Source organism: Polypterus senegalus, chromosome 11 (genome assembly GCF_016835505.1).
Source record: "Polypterus senegalus isolate Bchr_013 chromosome 11, ASM1683550v1, whole genome shotgun sequence".
NCBI classification, from domain to species: domain Eukaryota; kingdom Metazoa; phylum Chordata; class Cladistia; order Polypteriformes; family Polypteridae; genus Polypterus; species Polypterus senegalus.
In genome coordinates, this window is record NC_053164.1 from 56222130 (window position 1) to 56237932 (window position 15803).

Genomic DNA, 15803 nt, shown 5'->3' on the forward strand with positions numbered 1-15803 from the left:
AAACTCAGTCCTGATAGCCCATAAGTTAGAAACTTAAAAATCTTATTACCTATAATTATTTTTTGGCAGTGCATGTGTTAGAATTTTCCTACCACGCGAGTGACATAATATTATAAAAATCAAAACAAATTTGTTATGTTGCTAAACATTCAGCCCTAGCTCATTCACTCACAGCTTACCCTCTGGTATGAACAGACTCAGTCAACAGAATCAGGATCACTTTTCTCAGAATCAGAAACACATTTAATCCGCCAGTAATTCATGTATAGGAATATAACTATATATTACAGCTTTGGAGCTGTTTATAACATGACACAAGGTCACATTCAAACGACAGAAGTTAACAACATACCTTATAAACAGTTTCAGAACATTATAATAGTAAAGGAGAAGTGCAAAAGAAAGCAAGTGTTTGTATAGTGTGTATGCACAAACACAGAAACATACATGTACATATTCTGTACACACACACACACGCACACACACACACACACGCACATGCACACGCACACACACTCTCAGACAGAACACACAGACATAACCAAGGAAGCCAGGCTAAATCATTGGTTAACAAGGGCTACGCTCTGGGAATGAAACTGTTTATGTGTCTGTTACTATTAGCTTTAATTGACCTAAAGTGTTTACCAGAGGGAGGTTTTTGGAACAAGAGATGACCTGGGTGAAATGAGTCCAAGGTGATCTTTTTGACATGGTTTATGACACTAGATACATACAGGTTTACAACAGATGGAAGAATTTAGCATAAGAAGATACAATCAGCAGGATTAATGAGACAGGTACACACAAAACAAGACAACAAGATCATACAGGTAAAATGGGCAGTAGATGTTTGCTAAAGAAACAAGAGGAAAGGACTAAGCAAAGATATTTTCCAATGACATGATTGTAAGGACAGAAAGGTGAAAAATCAAGGTGAGTAAATGCAGAAAAAATTAAAAGCAAAACTGTAAGACACCTGCAAAGCAGGGATACAAAATGTAATGGCAGCACCAGAAGTAGAATAAGGACAACAGGATGACTGTTAGCAAATCATCTCTTTCTTGTGAAGTTATGTTCTCTCCATGTCAACATGGGGTTTCTCCCTGAAGTATGACCATGGTTTTACACAGTCTGTGAAAGAATGTCATTCTCTTTAGAATGCAGCCTTTTGCATTTGCTGTAAATTCAATTGGCAGCACGTGTTTGTGTGAGGCTGTCCCAGGGCGTATGGTGCAACAGATTGGCATTACATTCTGTGCTGCTTCATGCCTTAAACCAACTGCTGTCAGGTCAAACAATGAACTGGATTAAATGATTCTGAAAATGAGAGAAAGCCTACCACACAGAGACACTGGAGTTACTTTTAAAAGACTACGGATTGCTAAGGAAGGCACCTAGACTCAAGGATGAAGTCAGGGGGCTGAGGTAGTCACATTAAAACAATTCACCATTCCAGCTTCAATATAGCACTTTTAAATAAATTGCTATGATGAAAAAAAAAATCACAAATGTAGTTAATTCCCCCTTTTGTTTGTTGATACATTGTCTGATAAAGTATGAGTTGGGGGTGTCTTTAATTCTGTAATAACCTCAGAATGTAAAATGTTGCCTCTGAGTCTCTTGTTCTAAATGATTTAACAATATAGAGTGACTTAACATATGGCAATCAAATGAACAAAACAAATGGATGCATAATAAGGAACTATTTGCCAAACCAAATACAATTAAACCTAAATCTTGTAATTCAAATCTAATAACTTGATCAGAAATGAGTGGTATGTTTCCGACTAGTAAAGAAAACACAACTGCCCCACAGTGACGGAGTTTAAGTACCTCAGGGTCTTGTTAATTGTGAGATTGACGGAAGAATTTGTGAAATGGCTGCAGGTGAATCAGGGACTGAGGCCTCAGGTGAAGAATTTGATTTACCAGTCATCATACATTCAAATACTCAAATATTAAAATAATATAATAATAGGAATGAAGGTCAGTAGGAACAAGACAGAATACATGTGTGTAAATGAGAGGGAGGTCAGTGGAATGGTGAGGATGCAAGGAGTAGAGTTGGCGAAGGTGGGTGAGTTTAAATACTTGGGATCAACAGTACAGGGTAATGGGGATTGTGGAAGAGAGGTGAAAAAGAGAGTGCAGGCAGGGTGAAATGGGTGGAGAAGAGTGTCAGGAGTGATTTGTGACATACGGGTATCAGCAAGAGTGAAAGGGAAGGTCTACAGGACAGTAGTGAGACCAGCTATGTTATATGGGTTGGAGACGGTGGCACTGACCAGAAAGCAGGAGACAGAGCTGGAGGTAGCAAAGTAAAAGATGCTAAGATTTGCATTGGGTGTGACAAGGATGGATAGGATTAGAAATGAGTACATTAGAGGGTCAGCTCAAATTGGACGGTTGTGAGTCAGAGAGGCGAGATTACATTGGTTTGGACATGTGCAGTGGAGAGATGCTGAGTATATTGGGAGAAGGATGCTATGGATAGAGCTGCCAGGGAAGAGGAAAAGAGGAAAGCCTAAGAGAAGGTTTATGGATGTGGTGAGAGAGGACATGCTGGTGATGGGTGCAACAGAACAAGATGCAGAGGACAGAAATATATGGAAGAAGATGATCCACTGTGGCTACCCCTAACAGGAGCAGCTGAAAGAAGAAGATACATTCAAATACTCACCTACAAACATGAGTTATACATAGTGTGCAGATGAAAGGTGAGGAGCTGAACATTACAGATGGAACTCAGGTTAGAACCAATGCTTTTTCAGGTCACAATAAGCTGGGTATAGGAATGTAGAATGGATGGCTCATGATAAACTTCAAAAGTGGAGTGTACCACCCATGGCCCACTGGGAAAAGACCCAGGAGCAGATCCAGGACATAGTTAGATTATGGATTATTACTGTATATCTCTCTGCTGGACCGGCAACATGTGGGAAATTTTATACAGAACTGGAAAAGAAGCTGTTGAAGCCAGGGTGGCCTGGTCAGTTCAGCTCAACATGTTGCTATGGCATCCCTCATCAGGAAAAACATATCTAAAGTGAAGTGAATTGAATCTAGTAATCCTACCATTTCAAGAATACTTTGTGTTACCACCTTGATAAGAAGGATTTATGCTATATTGTTTATGTTTAAAATATTGTGTGTTTAGTTTAACATTCTGAATTTACTTTATACAGCTATGGAATTATACTTTAAAAAATATATTTAAATCACACACATCCCAACTTATCATTTTTGCCTCACTATACAGAAACTATATATTGCAAGCTTAATGAAGCATTCAGGGGGACAGATTCTAGAATCCCAAGTCTAAGAAAATCTGTGAGATCTCAATAAGAATTTTATTTTCTTCCCAGCATGATGTCCCTAGGCACAGTTACCACAGACTACTTTCTGAAACTGGGAGCAAAATTGTGTGTATGTGTGTGTGTGTGCATGAACAAAAATAAGAGCTTGAAAGGAATAGCTTTAAAATCTAATTTCAGAAAATAAATCATTTTGAGATTTCATTGTGCGATCAATAATAAGCAAAAAAGAAATTCCATCTGAATCATTATAAATAAAATGTGATGCTGGAACCTCTCTTTGGAAATATACTGCTGGATCAGTGACTAAATTGTTATACATTTAAGAAGCTTAAGACTCATCTTGAGTATTTCTTAAATTATAGTTCATGTAGTCAAACATTAAAAAGCAAAAACATCAACTATATGCAAAAGAAAAACAAAAAAACAGAAAACGTATATTACACTACTTTGTGCATGTATAAATGATTTCAAGAAGAAAATTAAAATTATGATTGCAGTGCTAAAAGACCAAGTTGGTCAAACCTTACTTTGTCAATACTCTTTAGATTTACTTGAGCAATTTCTAGGTCAAATAAAAGGAGTATTCTCCTCCTATCCAAGCCCATGCCTGGAACACATCCCATGAGACTTGTCAAGGAGGCTTCATCATTATATTCATCAACAGTAACATTCCTATTCCAATATCCAGCAAGATGATTGTGCATCTCAGCCTTCCAAGTAGTCAGGTTTCCCTATGACCTCTGTAGTTATATCTGATTAGGAATGTAACTGTAGTACTGCATCATTGTGCTGCCGTGTTGGACAATCTCACAATAACCCTAAATTTCACTAATAAACAGGACCTGAAGGTAACTGCTCCACTTTGAGAATCCCCTCTCACCTATCCCACAGAGAGCAATCCATGGCTTTTTGAAACAGAACAATGATTTCACATTTGGCAGCGTAACATTTGGCCACAAATCCACTCCTGAGATCACTGTCAAATAATGCAAAAACAACAAGACCACCCATAAATGAGAAAGATGCAGCTTTCATTGTTGGCAATGCATTGTTATGTTCATAGAAGAAAATAAAAATCACAGCCAGAAGAGTGGTCGAGACACAGCATTGATGAGATTTCTACATTCATCTGAAATTTACTCATCATAAAACAGCAAAAGTACACAACTCTCACTCACAAATGAATCACAGACAGTGAAAACTTCTACCAAATAACCCCCAAGGTTTCTCTTTTAATTCTCATGTGAGCATAGTGGTTTTCCATTCCAATCTTAAGACCTTACCTAATGAAGATGAATTACTCTGAATAGTGGTTAAACACACTCACATAAACAGTATTTTCTTTTCTACAACAGGGGGTTGCATTGAGGCAACTGTTTGATTCACCAGTATCAACTATAAAAGGATAAGACCTACCGGTATTTGAAATTGGAACAAATTTAATTCTAACTTAGAGGTTCTGTACAAAATGTTTTCAAAACCTGGCAGGATCTAATAAATAACATTTTAGATAGATAGATAGATAGATAGATAGATAGATAGATAGATAGATAGATAGATAGATAGATAGATAGATAGATAGATAGATAGATAGATAGATAGTTTATTAATCCCAAGGGGAAATTCACATACTTCAGCAACAGCATACTACATACATTTATCTATTTACTTATTTTTACTAGTACAAAGTTTTACTCAGCTGGCCTAGCTCTCTTTCTTATGGGTGGGGGTTGATTTGTTTACATATTTTAATATTGACTTGCTTGTATGCAATGTTATTTGAATTTAATAAAATCAATAAAATGCTAAAAAAAAAAACGATGTTTCAGTCAACCACCTCCCACCCTGTAATAAGAACATAAGTTTATTATGTCACTGTCCTCTGTGCAAATATATATTGTAAATCTACTTTTGTTTCTACTCACATGCACAGTTGACACAGTGCAAGATTTAGCAAAGGGGCTCATCATTTAGAACTGCTAGGCAAAGCATAATAAAAGACAAAACAGATAAAGACAACTGGAAAAACGTTCCGTCAGATTTTTGTATACAGATGTATACTATTTTTTGTCTGTCAGAGTCAGCATGAAACTGTATCCTCTTTGCCTTGTTTGGAATTGTATTATTCACCTAAGTGAGGGCCTCCACACGAAAGAAACAGTATAAAGCCTTGGAAAGCAGCCAAGCACCTTTGAAGCCGACGGACAGATCCGATCCTGAAAATCTTTCCACTGCACAGTGAAAATGGCAGACTCTACACATCGAGCCCCCACTCCCAGTCTTGCCACTGACTTCTTTCATCTGTTATGCAGCGTAAGCCGTCATTAAACAAAGCTAAGTTATTTCTTCTATGTGATTTCTTACCACTGTATCACTAAGGGAGGGGTATCGCCTTTTTATATTATATCTATATAGATTCGGGTTATGTAACATGCAGCAATTAAAAGAACTCATTCTCAGGGAGCTAACGCTTTCTGCTGGATACACAACACTTCTTACAAGTAGGTCCTTTTCCACTGCTGTAGTGATATAGTTTCCTTTGTCAACCTTTAGGACATTTGCTCATTAGTTCCCCTCACGGTTTATTACTAAAACAAATCCTGAACTTGAGCCACACACACATTGAACCCACATGGCGTGAACTGAACCCATTCATTCTGTATGTGTCACCTGTACACTAGCCAATAAATGGCAAATGTCACCCCCAGGCCAGGCTCAATGTGTGAATTTTGGTATTCCTGTTTGGAGCAAGATTCTCTTAGATTTTCATCTGAAGTATTATAGGGGTAAAGTTTTGTTTTTTCTTTATCTAGTCCTCTTTTTAGACCAGTTTGCCCAGAGTGATCCTACCAGGAGCACAAGCCTGGCAACACCATAGTTCTAATAAACCATAGGATGGCAATGTCTCAAGCACATCAACATCATCATTTTGGAATGAAAAAATGTACTGCCACCAGTACATCCACTATGGAAAGGTTTATAAAAATGTAACCCAGATACTGAACTGGATTCAGATGGATGAAACCAAATGGATGGTTGAATTAAAATTCTAATGCTATTTTTTAATAAAACTAGTGAAGACTAGGCTTAGGATGAAAAAGACATATTCATTCAGTTTTGAAACCTGCTTGTCCACTGTAGGGTGGTAGAGACCCATGTCTCTCCTGGCAGCAGTTTGCATAACACCGGAGCCACAACCATTTATTGTGCCATTCATTGATTTACACCCACAAAATCAATTAAGAGTTTCCAATCAACCTAACCAGCACATCAAGCACTGTGAGAACGTGCAGACTCTACACAGATATCAACTAAGGATTGAAACCTTGTTGACTTAATTGAAAAACCAGCGAAGTGCCAACAAGTACGAAAGATGCTGTATTAAAATGGGTTTCTGAACAGACTGATTTGTTAACTCATTTATATAATGCAATATTTTCATCAATTTCTTGTTTAATTAGAAAGAATTAAGTCTTTCATCCACACTATCAGTCATTATTTAACAAAATAGGTTCTTAACTCTTAATACCATCAAATGGAAATGAAATTTGTGCATTACATTTAAATGAAACTGAATTGTGAACCATTTGTTGCGAAACATTTGATATCTGAGTATGTTTTTTTTTATATATTTCATTATCAGGTGTTTAAATGCCCCTAAGTATTTGCATTATGATGAGATACAGTCTAACTTATAGTTCCATACATTGAAACATACATTATACTCTCAAACCAGGGATGTTGGAGGTCAGAGCCTTTCCTGGAAGCAGTGGGCGCACCGGCCCATTGTACTGTAGAGCACGTGTGAACACTTAGGCCATTTTACAGGATGTAAGCAATTAACCTAAGTGGCACGGCTAGAGGAGAAAAATCCAAGTACCTGGGTGGACAAGGTACATAGACACCAGTAGAATATGCAGTCCCACACAGATAATGACAGGCTGTGGGATTTAAACCTAGAATGCTGGAAATATGAGGTAGCAGCACTAAGAGACGCCATGCAAACCCACATAAGAATCATCTAGCAAATATATAGCTGCACAACTCTAGTAAAGTTAAAGGCAGTTTTATTGACATTTCCAAACTTATGAGTTAGCTCTGGTCAGTATTAATAATTACATTTTTTCTTGCATTTATCCTTTCTTGACTTCCTCCCATTAATCTCATTGCCAGCCTCTTCACTCCCACCCACAGTGGGGTCTGTGCCCTCCAGCAGAGTAACCTTTAAGTAACAGCCAGAGGAAGGAGAAAATGTCAGCCCTCCAGCATGGGGCAATCAGAAAGAAGGAAAGCATTTGTTTTGCCAGAAGCCCTGTCTGTAATTGCATGAATGTCTCAAAAACAGTTTTGGCTGGAATGTGAAATTTAGCAGATGTAATTAAAGGTGACATTTTATCTCCATGTTTGGCACTTTCATAATTTGAAAATGTATACAGTTAGTATTTCCCCATCCTCAGAATACAGAAGAATCTGTCATGGCCTGCAAGAAAACCTTCACATGAAGGTCTATTCAAAAATGCTCCAGCTACAAACAGCACTTACTCTCTAAAGAATAGTAAGGTATGTCAGTTAATGACCCCTGGCAAACAAAAAAATAACTCATTCTTATGCAAAAAATAGACACTAAAAGGGAATTCCTTAAAACATCTTTTTTTTTGTTGATGGCAAATTTTTAATGTTCAACTGGCCATGACAGTTTACTAATTACCGACGACACTATACATCTACAAATGACATTTAGCTATAGCCCCACTAATGATTATATGCTTTGCTGACCTTTATAGATACAATTTTGCACTATACATCTGTTCAGTCTTTTTCAGCCTAAATATTTGTGGTTGAGATTTTACACTGCAGCTCTGCTTCCCCTTTCTTCAAACTATAAAGCAAGCAGCTTTGATGCTCATCTGTGATGACTTTTTCAAATAAACGGGCTTTATAAACTGCAATAGACTCTCAGGACAAATTGCACAATCTAATATGCTGGGCATCTACACAGCAAGGCTGTACTTATTTTTAGCTAAAAGTCAGGAAAAGGCATGGGCTCCCACAGGTATTCCCACCAAACAATATGTTTTGTTTTTAATTTAATTGAGAACTGAATTATATTTACCACAAGAAATTACAAGTGGATGATTTATGTCTTTATTTTTATTCAGTGGGTCTGCATTAGACTTATGGGTAAACAATTTAAATATGATAAAAACAGACCGCACCTTCAATTGCAATATTCAATTACAAAACATTATTCTCCACAGTTACCAGAATCACTGAATAACGCTGAAAAACAAATGATTTATAAAAATCCTCTTTAGAAACCTTTCATTGAACATTTTTTTCATGCTGTACCAAACATACTACTATAGTTACTTACCAATCCATTTGTCATTTCCATACCACGAAAGGTTCCCCTTTGTGCTATCATAGTATCCAATCTTCTTGTAACTGCCACCTGAGGGATGACAAGAAACTTAATTTAACAGTCTGGCCAAATCCTCGTCAATAATGCCCCAAAGCACAAATAAACAGAGTCCTGAAAAGAAGGGCACCATCTGCCTAGCTGGGCGTCTTTCTGTGCACTTAATGTCAAATAGAGATCACAGAGTTTGATGTCAATAAAGTAAAACAGTTTAAATGGCCTGTTCTTGCTGCTAATCAGATCAGTAATTTTCTATCTATTGATCGATCGATAGACAGATAGATAGATAGATAGATAGATAGATAGATAGATAGATAGATAGATTATAGATATATATATATATATATATATATATATATATATATATATATATATATATATATATATATATATATATATATATATATATATATGGACACCTTATGATTCCTTTGATTTGAACCTGGGACTCTTTAGAGCATTTGTGTTTGGGGTTTGGGGCTCACCGATGCCCCTAGCTATACTGTATATAAACTGCTCAAAAAAATTAAAGGAACACTTTGAAAACACATCAGATCTCAACGGGAAAAAAAATCATGCCGGGTATTTGTACTGATATGGACTGAGTAATGTGTTAGGAATGAAAGGATGCCACATCATTTGATGGAAATGAAAATTATCAACCTAAAGAGGGTTGAATTCAAAGACACCCCGAAAATCAAAGTGAAAAAATGATGTGGCAGGCCAGTCCATTTTCCTGAAATTTCATTGCAGCAACTCAAAATCGTACTCAGTAGTTCATATGGTTCCCACGTGCTTCTATGCATGCCTGACAACGTCGGAGGCTAGGGGAGGGTATGCTTCTAATCAGATGACGGATGGTGATCTGGGGAAACTCCTCCCAGATCTGGACCAGGGCATCGCTGAGCTCCTGAACAGTCTGAGGTGCAACCTGGCAACATTGGATGGACCGAAATGTTCCAGAGGTGGTCTATTGGATTTAGGTCAGGCGAGCATGGGGGTCGGTCAATGGTATCAATTCCTTCATCCTCCAGAAACTGCCTGCATAATATCCCACATGAAGCTGGGCATTGTCATGCACCAGGAAGAACCCAGGACCCACTGCACCACTTTGTTTCCACCATTTGTTTCCACTTCAAGGAATGAGTTATTTATAAATTGTTCTCAGTTTTAGCACGCCCAGAAAGTTGCAATGGTTAAAACTGAAATATTACCCACCCTGTAGTTGTTCAATTAGGGTCCATGCCATTCTGGATCCCTGGGCATCAAAAACCACGTGACCCTAAAGAATGGAGAAAGAATGAGAAAGAGACAGCAAGTACATATAGCTTTAACTTCTACATCTAGTCAACTGAAGCACATATAGAATATGGTTGTTTGTTTAGGATCCTCATTCAGTGTGCCTAAGCAAGCCATTAGTGAATGTTACACTCTGATCCTCAATGTGTTAGGAAAAGTAAGTTTTTGACTAGTCTAATTATTTTTCCATTTACTGTTCAATTTGTCATTATTATAATATTATTAGGGTGACGCAGGGGTAGCGCTGCTGCCTCGCAGTTAGGAGACCTGGGTTCGCTTCCCGGGTCCTCCCTGCGTGGAGTTTGCATTTTCTCCCCGTGTCTGCGTGGGTTCCCTCTGGGCGCTCCGGTTTCCTCCCACACTCCAAAGACATGCAGGTTAGGTGGATTGGTGATTCTAAATTGAAATAGTGGGTGTGTTTGTGTGTGTCCTGCAGTGGATTGGCACCCTGCCCAGAATTGGTTCCTGCCCTGTGTTGGCTGTGATTGGCTCCAGCAGACCCCCTTGACCCAGTGTTTGGATTCAGCGGGTTGGAAAATGGATGGATGGATGGATAATATTATTAACATTATCCCTAAGGGGCACTTTTGAGGGTGTTGGGGCTTATTCCTTCAGGGGAGTCATATAATATGTGTTCTATTTGAACTCGAATTTGGAGTACCAGAATTTAGGAGAGAATAAAAATGGTATTTTCCAAGTTTGGAGTAGGAAGAAATGAGCCTGACATTTTTCAAAAACAAGATTCTTAAACGATACAACAACCTTTTCTATGCAAATAGGGTATCTAAAAAGGTCTAGATAAGTCCTTATTTCATGTGATGTTAGATTCCAGATGAGATAAAGCCATCATGTTCAGATATTCAGGTAAATGTGTAAAAGTGGGGCATTGCATATGACATCTCAAGAAGGCAAGATGTCATCTGAGAAGTTAAAAATAAGATTTTAAATGCTACATTCATCTGGATAAATCGATTGCCTCTAATTTCAAAGTCATTGTCATAAGCCTGCAATATACCTCTGACTGCTGATCTTTGATGGATGCCATCGAATTACTCAGAGCAGTGTTCATTTTGGTTGATCAATGGGTTTAAAATATATTTTATCAATTGCATATTTAATCTTTATGACCAAATCTGGTCACTTCAATTTCTTTCAGGGATTTCTTTACACTCTCCCATGTCCCCTTAGACAGTGACTTGGGTTAAACATGCAGCCTATTACTCTTCTCTTTGTATAAAACATTTAGCTTAGATTGCCAAAGACAAGATGAAATCAAAGGGCAACACTCTTCAAGAGTAAAGGCCATTTCTGTGCTTATCTGAGTTAATATTTTCACCTTTGCAGCCAAATGCATTCCAAACGTCTGGAATGGGACATAGGTCTATGGCTCTGAAGGCTGAGTGCTCAGTTGACTAAAAATTCAGAGTACACCAAGTGGAATTGTCTATCCTAAGTGTCTTGCCACACCCCATGTAGCTTCAGCATACCCATAGTGCAATTCGGCCTACTCACAGAAACGCCTTCAAATGAGGAGGAGTTCATGGCCTTGTATATCTCATTAGTGATATTCTTGTTATTGTAGTTGAAATCTTCTAATCGCAGCCCTTTCTTAGCTAGCTGCTCAGCTGTTTTGTTAAGAGCTAAGGCCAAAGCCCAAATGGCATCATAGGCAAGTGGAGCTTCCTGAAATCCACCAGTCTCCTCAGGATTTTTCCCACCAAGCCGCTTCATTAGTTGCTCCAAGAATTCTTGAGATGTCTACACAACAGAAAAACAAAGCGAGCAGAATGATAAATATTTCAACAAAAGGAGCAAAAGTCACAGAATCAGAGAGATACAGTCAAGCGTGAAAGTGAGATACTAACTCATTGGAGATTATACATTTCGGATGAGCAGCAGGCAAAAACAAAATGAACGAAAGCAGGCATAGCAGTGTACTTAGTATCGTTTCCCATTCAGAATACTAAGGCCTCTTGTCAAAACTTTGGCACTCAGGACAGCGATTTTCGAATTATTCATTACAACTAATCCTCAACTTGCAACAATAATTCACTCAAGACAGTCTTCTGAAACAAAGGATGGCGAAAATACAACATAGCAAGAAATGATAAAAGCAATAGTTTGAGCACAATAAAATGATGAGTTAAAATGCAAAGTAATATTAATAATCATTCAGAACAACCTAACTGGAAAAGACAGAAGGAAATGGAAGTTAATAAAAATATTCTTGTCATAATAAACCACATGGGATTACACACTGATTGAAGAAAGAAAGGCAAAAAGAGAATATTATAGAGCAAAAAAGAATTAAATTAGAGCAATGCACTGAAGCAAAGACTCATGTACAAAAAATGATTTATTAGAATTATTTTTTATTGCAGGGCAACATTAATAGCTTCTGTGGAAATTCCATGCTGTGCAGTACAATTATGCAGCCCTTTCCTTCCTCTCCATAAAGTGACAGGTCATTTGCCATGCACAACTATGAAATTGGCATGTTTTTAGTAACTTGTCTCTTTGTGACCTGTGAAAGCAAACTAAGCTTTTGCTCACCAAATTGGATGCCCCTTTTACAGTCTCTGGGTTCAGCATGACAATCTCGGTGGTGACGTGACCCTCTACAGCCTCTGTCATGTTCTCCACTGTGCAGTTGATTGATGGATCTTTAATCTTAAACCAGTTGTCAGCGTACCAGCCAATCAAAAACCAGACATACTTTTTACCATATAATTTCTCCTTGAAGACCTGGAGTGGATAAAATTAAGCAAGAACACCTCAAAATTCAGGCAAAATGTGCTGCATTTTTTTCCTTTTGCATATAATGTATAATATTGTACTCTTTGATTTTCTAAAACCAGCTGGTGTCCATTATAAACAGCAAAAAAAATAAATAAACATTGACACATAATTGATTGTGTTTTCTTTAAGTAGGATTAGTTAAACACAATAACCCACAAGATTTCCTATTTTATTTATGTAAAACATCAAAGCCAAGTAGTATAAAAATTGCCACAATTGCTCTTTTATTTGCATTAAGTACATACCAAATGCTGTGATGAATTCATGTTTTAATTAATAATCACTAACATACAGTCTAAAGGTTTCGTTTATTCCAAAAGAGCACACACGTTCTGAAATATTCCAGAAAATCTACCAATTGGTAATGAAGGATCTGCTCTGTTGACTCCCCAGCATTGTCCCCTTAAAGCATCACAAGATGTTTTAGATGTATTTATAATTTCTTATTAATATTTTGTTTTGTAAATCTTCATGCAGTTCAAGTTAAAGTCATTTTTCACAGACAAATTCATTTTCTACCCTGTAATCCTATGTAAAGTAGGTGAATAACTTTTGGTTTTATAGGCGTCTGCTTCAAGAGATGTTAGGTGTCTTCAGGTTTGGACTTCTATTAGTGACTTGTACTTGTGCATTGTAAACAGTTATCTGGGCTTAGATATTATTATCATTGTGAAGTTGATTTTACTGTTTACTGTTGTGGTTTAAGCATACCGTTCGACCCGCATCTTTTTTCTTTGCCTGCTTATTGCCTAGTTTCGATCTATTTAACAAGTGCCGCCCCCTTGCTTTGTGTTGATAATTGCTTTGAGACTTGCAGCTGGGCTCACTCAGCTGCTCCTTACTTCAGGAGACTTACAATGCTCTTGCAAAAGCATCAGCCCTCATGTGCAGTCCTTCTTGTATGAATGCCTATTTGTGTAAAGACCTCAAGTCTATCTGTGTGAGTCTACCAACACTTCTACTTAACTAAAGCATTGTGTTTTGCTTCTCTTTCAATATCGTCTTCAGAATGCATCATCAATACATTCTTGCCCATTTAGCAACAGAGGGAGAAATCCAGACATCCTTCATTCACTGCATCAAGCCACCACTTCAAATATCTTCTTCTCCTTTCGCTTGTGGAACTGCCAGTCTGTGGTCAACAAAGCAGATTTATTCCAACTTTCGCCACTGAAAGGGGTCTCCATGTGGAGGCTCTGACAGAGACATGGATTCATCAGAAAATACAGCAACACCAATAGCACTTTCACCTTCAACTTCTCCCACTCCTGCCATTTCACTGGTAGGGTTCGGGGGGCAGGTATCCTTATGACCAAGAGCTGGAGATTCACCTCCCCCGGTTAATGTATGCAACTTCACTACTTTTGAGTACCAAGCAGTTTCTGTCTCCTTTCCATTAACATGACCATTGATGTTATTTATCTCCCTCCAAGTGTTCTTAGGAACTTCCTTGATGAGCTGGATGGACTGCTCTCTTCCTTCCCAGATGACAACGGCCCACTTTTCATTCTCGGGGACCTGAACATCCACCTGGACAGCCCCTGTGCTGCTGACTTTCTCAATCTTCTTTTTTCCTTGAGCATCACATATCTCCACACCCCACTGACTCACAATGCTGGAAATCTGCTTGACCTCATTCCATAACATAACGGCACTCCCACTAATGCATCTGTCACTCCCCTACACACATCTGACCACTTTTTCATTCAGTTCTTTCTGCTGCTTCCCTCTTCTCATTCTCCTCCTCCCCCAACATTATCCTTCTGCCATCACCCCTACTCCATCTCACCCACCCAATTCTCTTTTATAGTCTCCTTTGCTCTCCCTTCTCCTGACCACTTCTCCTCTCTTTACACCAATACTGCCACAAACATCCTATGCTAGACTCTGTCCTCCTGCCTTGATAATGTTTGCCCACTCTCTTCCAGACTTGCACACGAAAGACCCTTTTGTCCCTGACTTTCTGAAGCACTTCGTAATCAACAGACTGAGGTCAGGACAGCTGAAAGGAAATTAACAAAGTCAAAGGCTCAGGCAGACCTGGCTAAATACCAATTCCATTCCCTTTTTCTTCTGCCATCATCAAAGATAAGGTAAGGTTCTATCAGACCAGAATTACCATCACCACTGACACATGGTCTCTGTTCTCCGTTTTCACCTCTTTTCTTAACCCTCCTCTACCTCCTCCCACAACCTCTCTGTCTGCTAATGACTTTACCATCTTTTTTCAGGATACAGTTGCTGCTATCAACCATCAGTTCTGACCCTCTCTGCCACCCATTATTCCTCCTCCCAAGCATCACTCTGTCATTGATGTTTCTGACCTCTTCTCCAATCATTCCACTACCTATCCACTTGACCCTATCTCTCCATATTTCCTTCAGGCCATCTCCCGTCATTCATTTATGCAACTACACACATCATTAACATATCACTCAGCTCAGGCACATTTCCTACCATCTTCAAACATGCTCTGATAACCCCGTTTCTCAAAAAACAAACACTTAGTCCATCCCAAGTTAACAATTACAGGCCTGTCTCCCTCCTTTCCTTTCTTTCCAAAACACTTGAATGTGCTGTTTCTAACCAGATCTCTTCCTTCATTGTACAGAAAAGATTGCTCAATACCAACCAGATCGGCTGCAAGAGGAACCATTCGACTGAGATGACTCTACTGACTGTGGTCCACCAGCTACGATCTGCTAGAGCTACCAACATGTCATTGGTCTTGATTCTGCTAGATCTCTCCTCTTCCTTTGACGTCGTCAACCACAACATACTACTTTGCACCCTCTCTGACCTTTGGTATCATTAAGAGTGTCTGCAAATAGTTTGAGTCCTACATCTCAGGCAGATCCTACAGCGTGTCCTGGAGAAGAGAGTTGTTAAGTGTGCATTAGACATTCACAGGGTTGTCCATTATGTTCAGCTCCCCATCTTTGTATAGCTTGGTTTAATGTTGCTAACAC

At 38.5% G+C, this 15803-nt stretch overlaps 1 protein-coding gene across 3 annotated transcripts in view; it reads right to left on the reverse strand.

Annotated features, from left to right (window-relative positions):
- The window catches only part of gabbr1b (gamma-aminobutyric acid (GABA) B receptor, 1b), a 770225-nt gene that overhangs the window by 76013 nt on the left and 678409 nt on the right, over positions 1-15803 (reverse strand). For all 3 annotated transcript variants that reach the window (XM_039768692.1, XM_039768693.1, XM_039768691.1), the window contains 4 exons: positions 12589-12780; positions 11548-11793; positions 9955-10018; positions 8692-8769 (listed from right to left, as the gene is read on the reverse strand). In XM_039768692.1, the coding sequence (XP_039624626.1) occupies positions 8692-8769; positions 9955-10018; positions 11548-11793; positions 12589-12780 (580 nt within the window). The remainder of the gene's footprint in view (positions 1-8691; positions 8770-9954; positions 10019-11547; positions 11794-12588; positions 12781-15803) is intronic.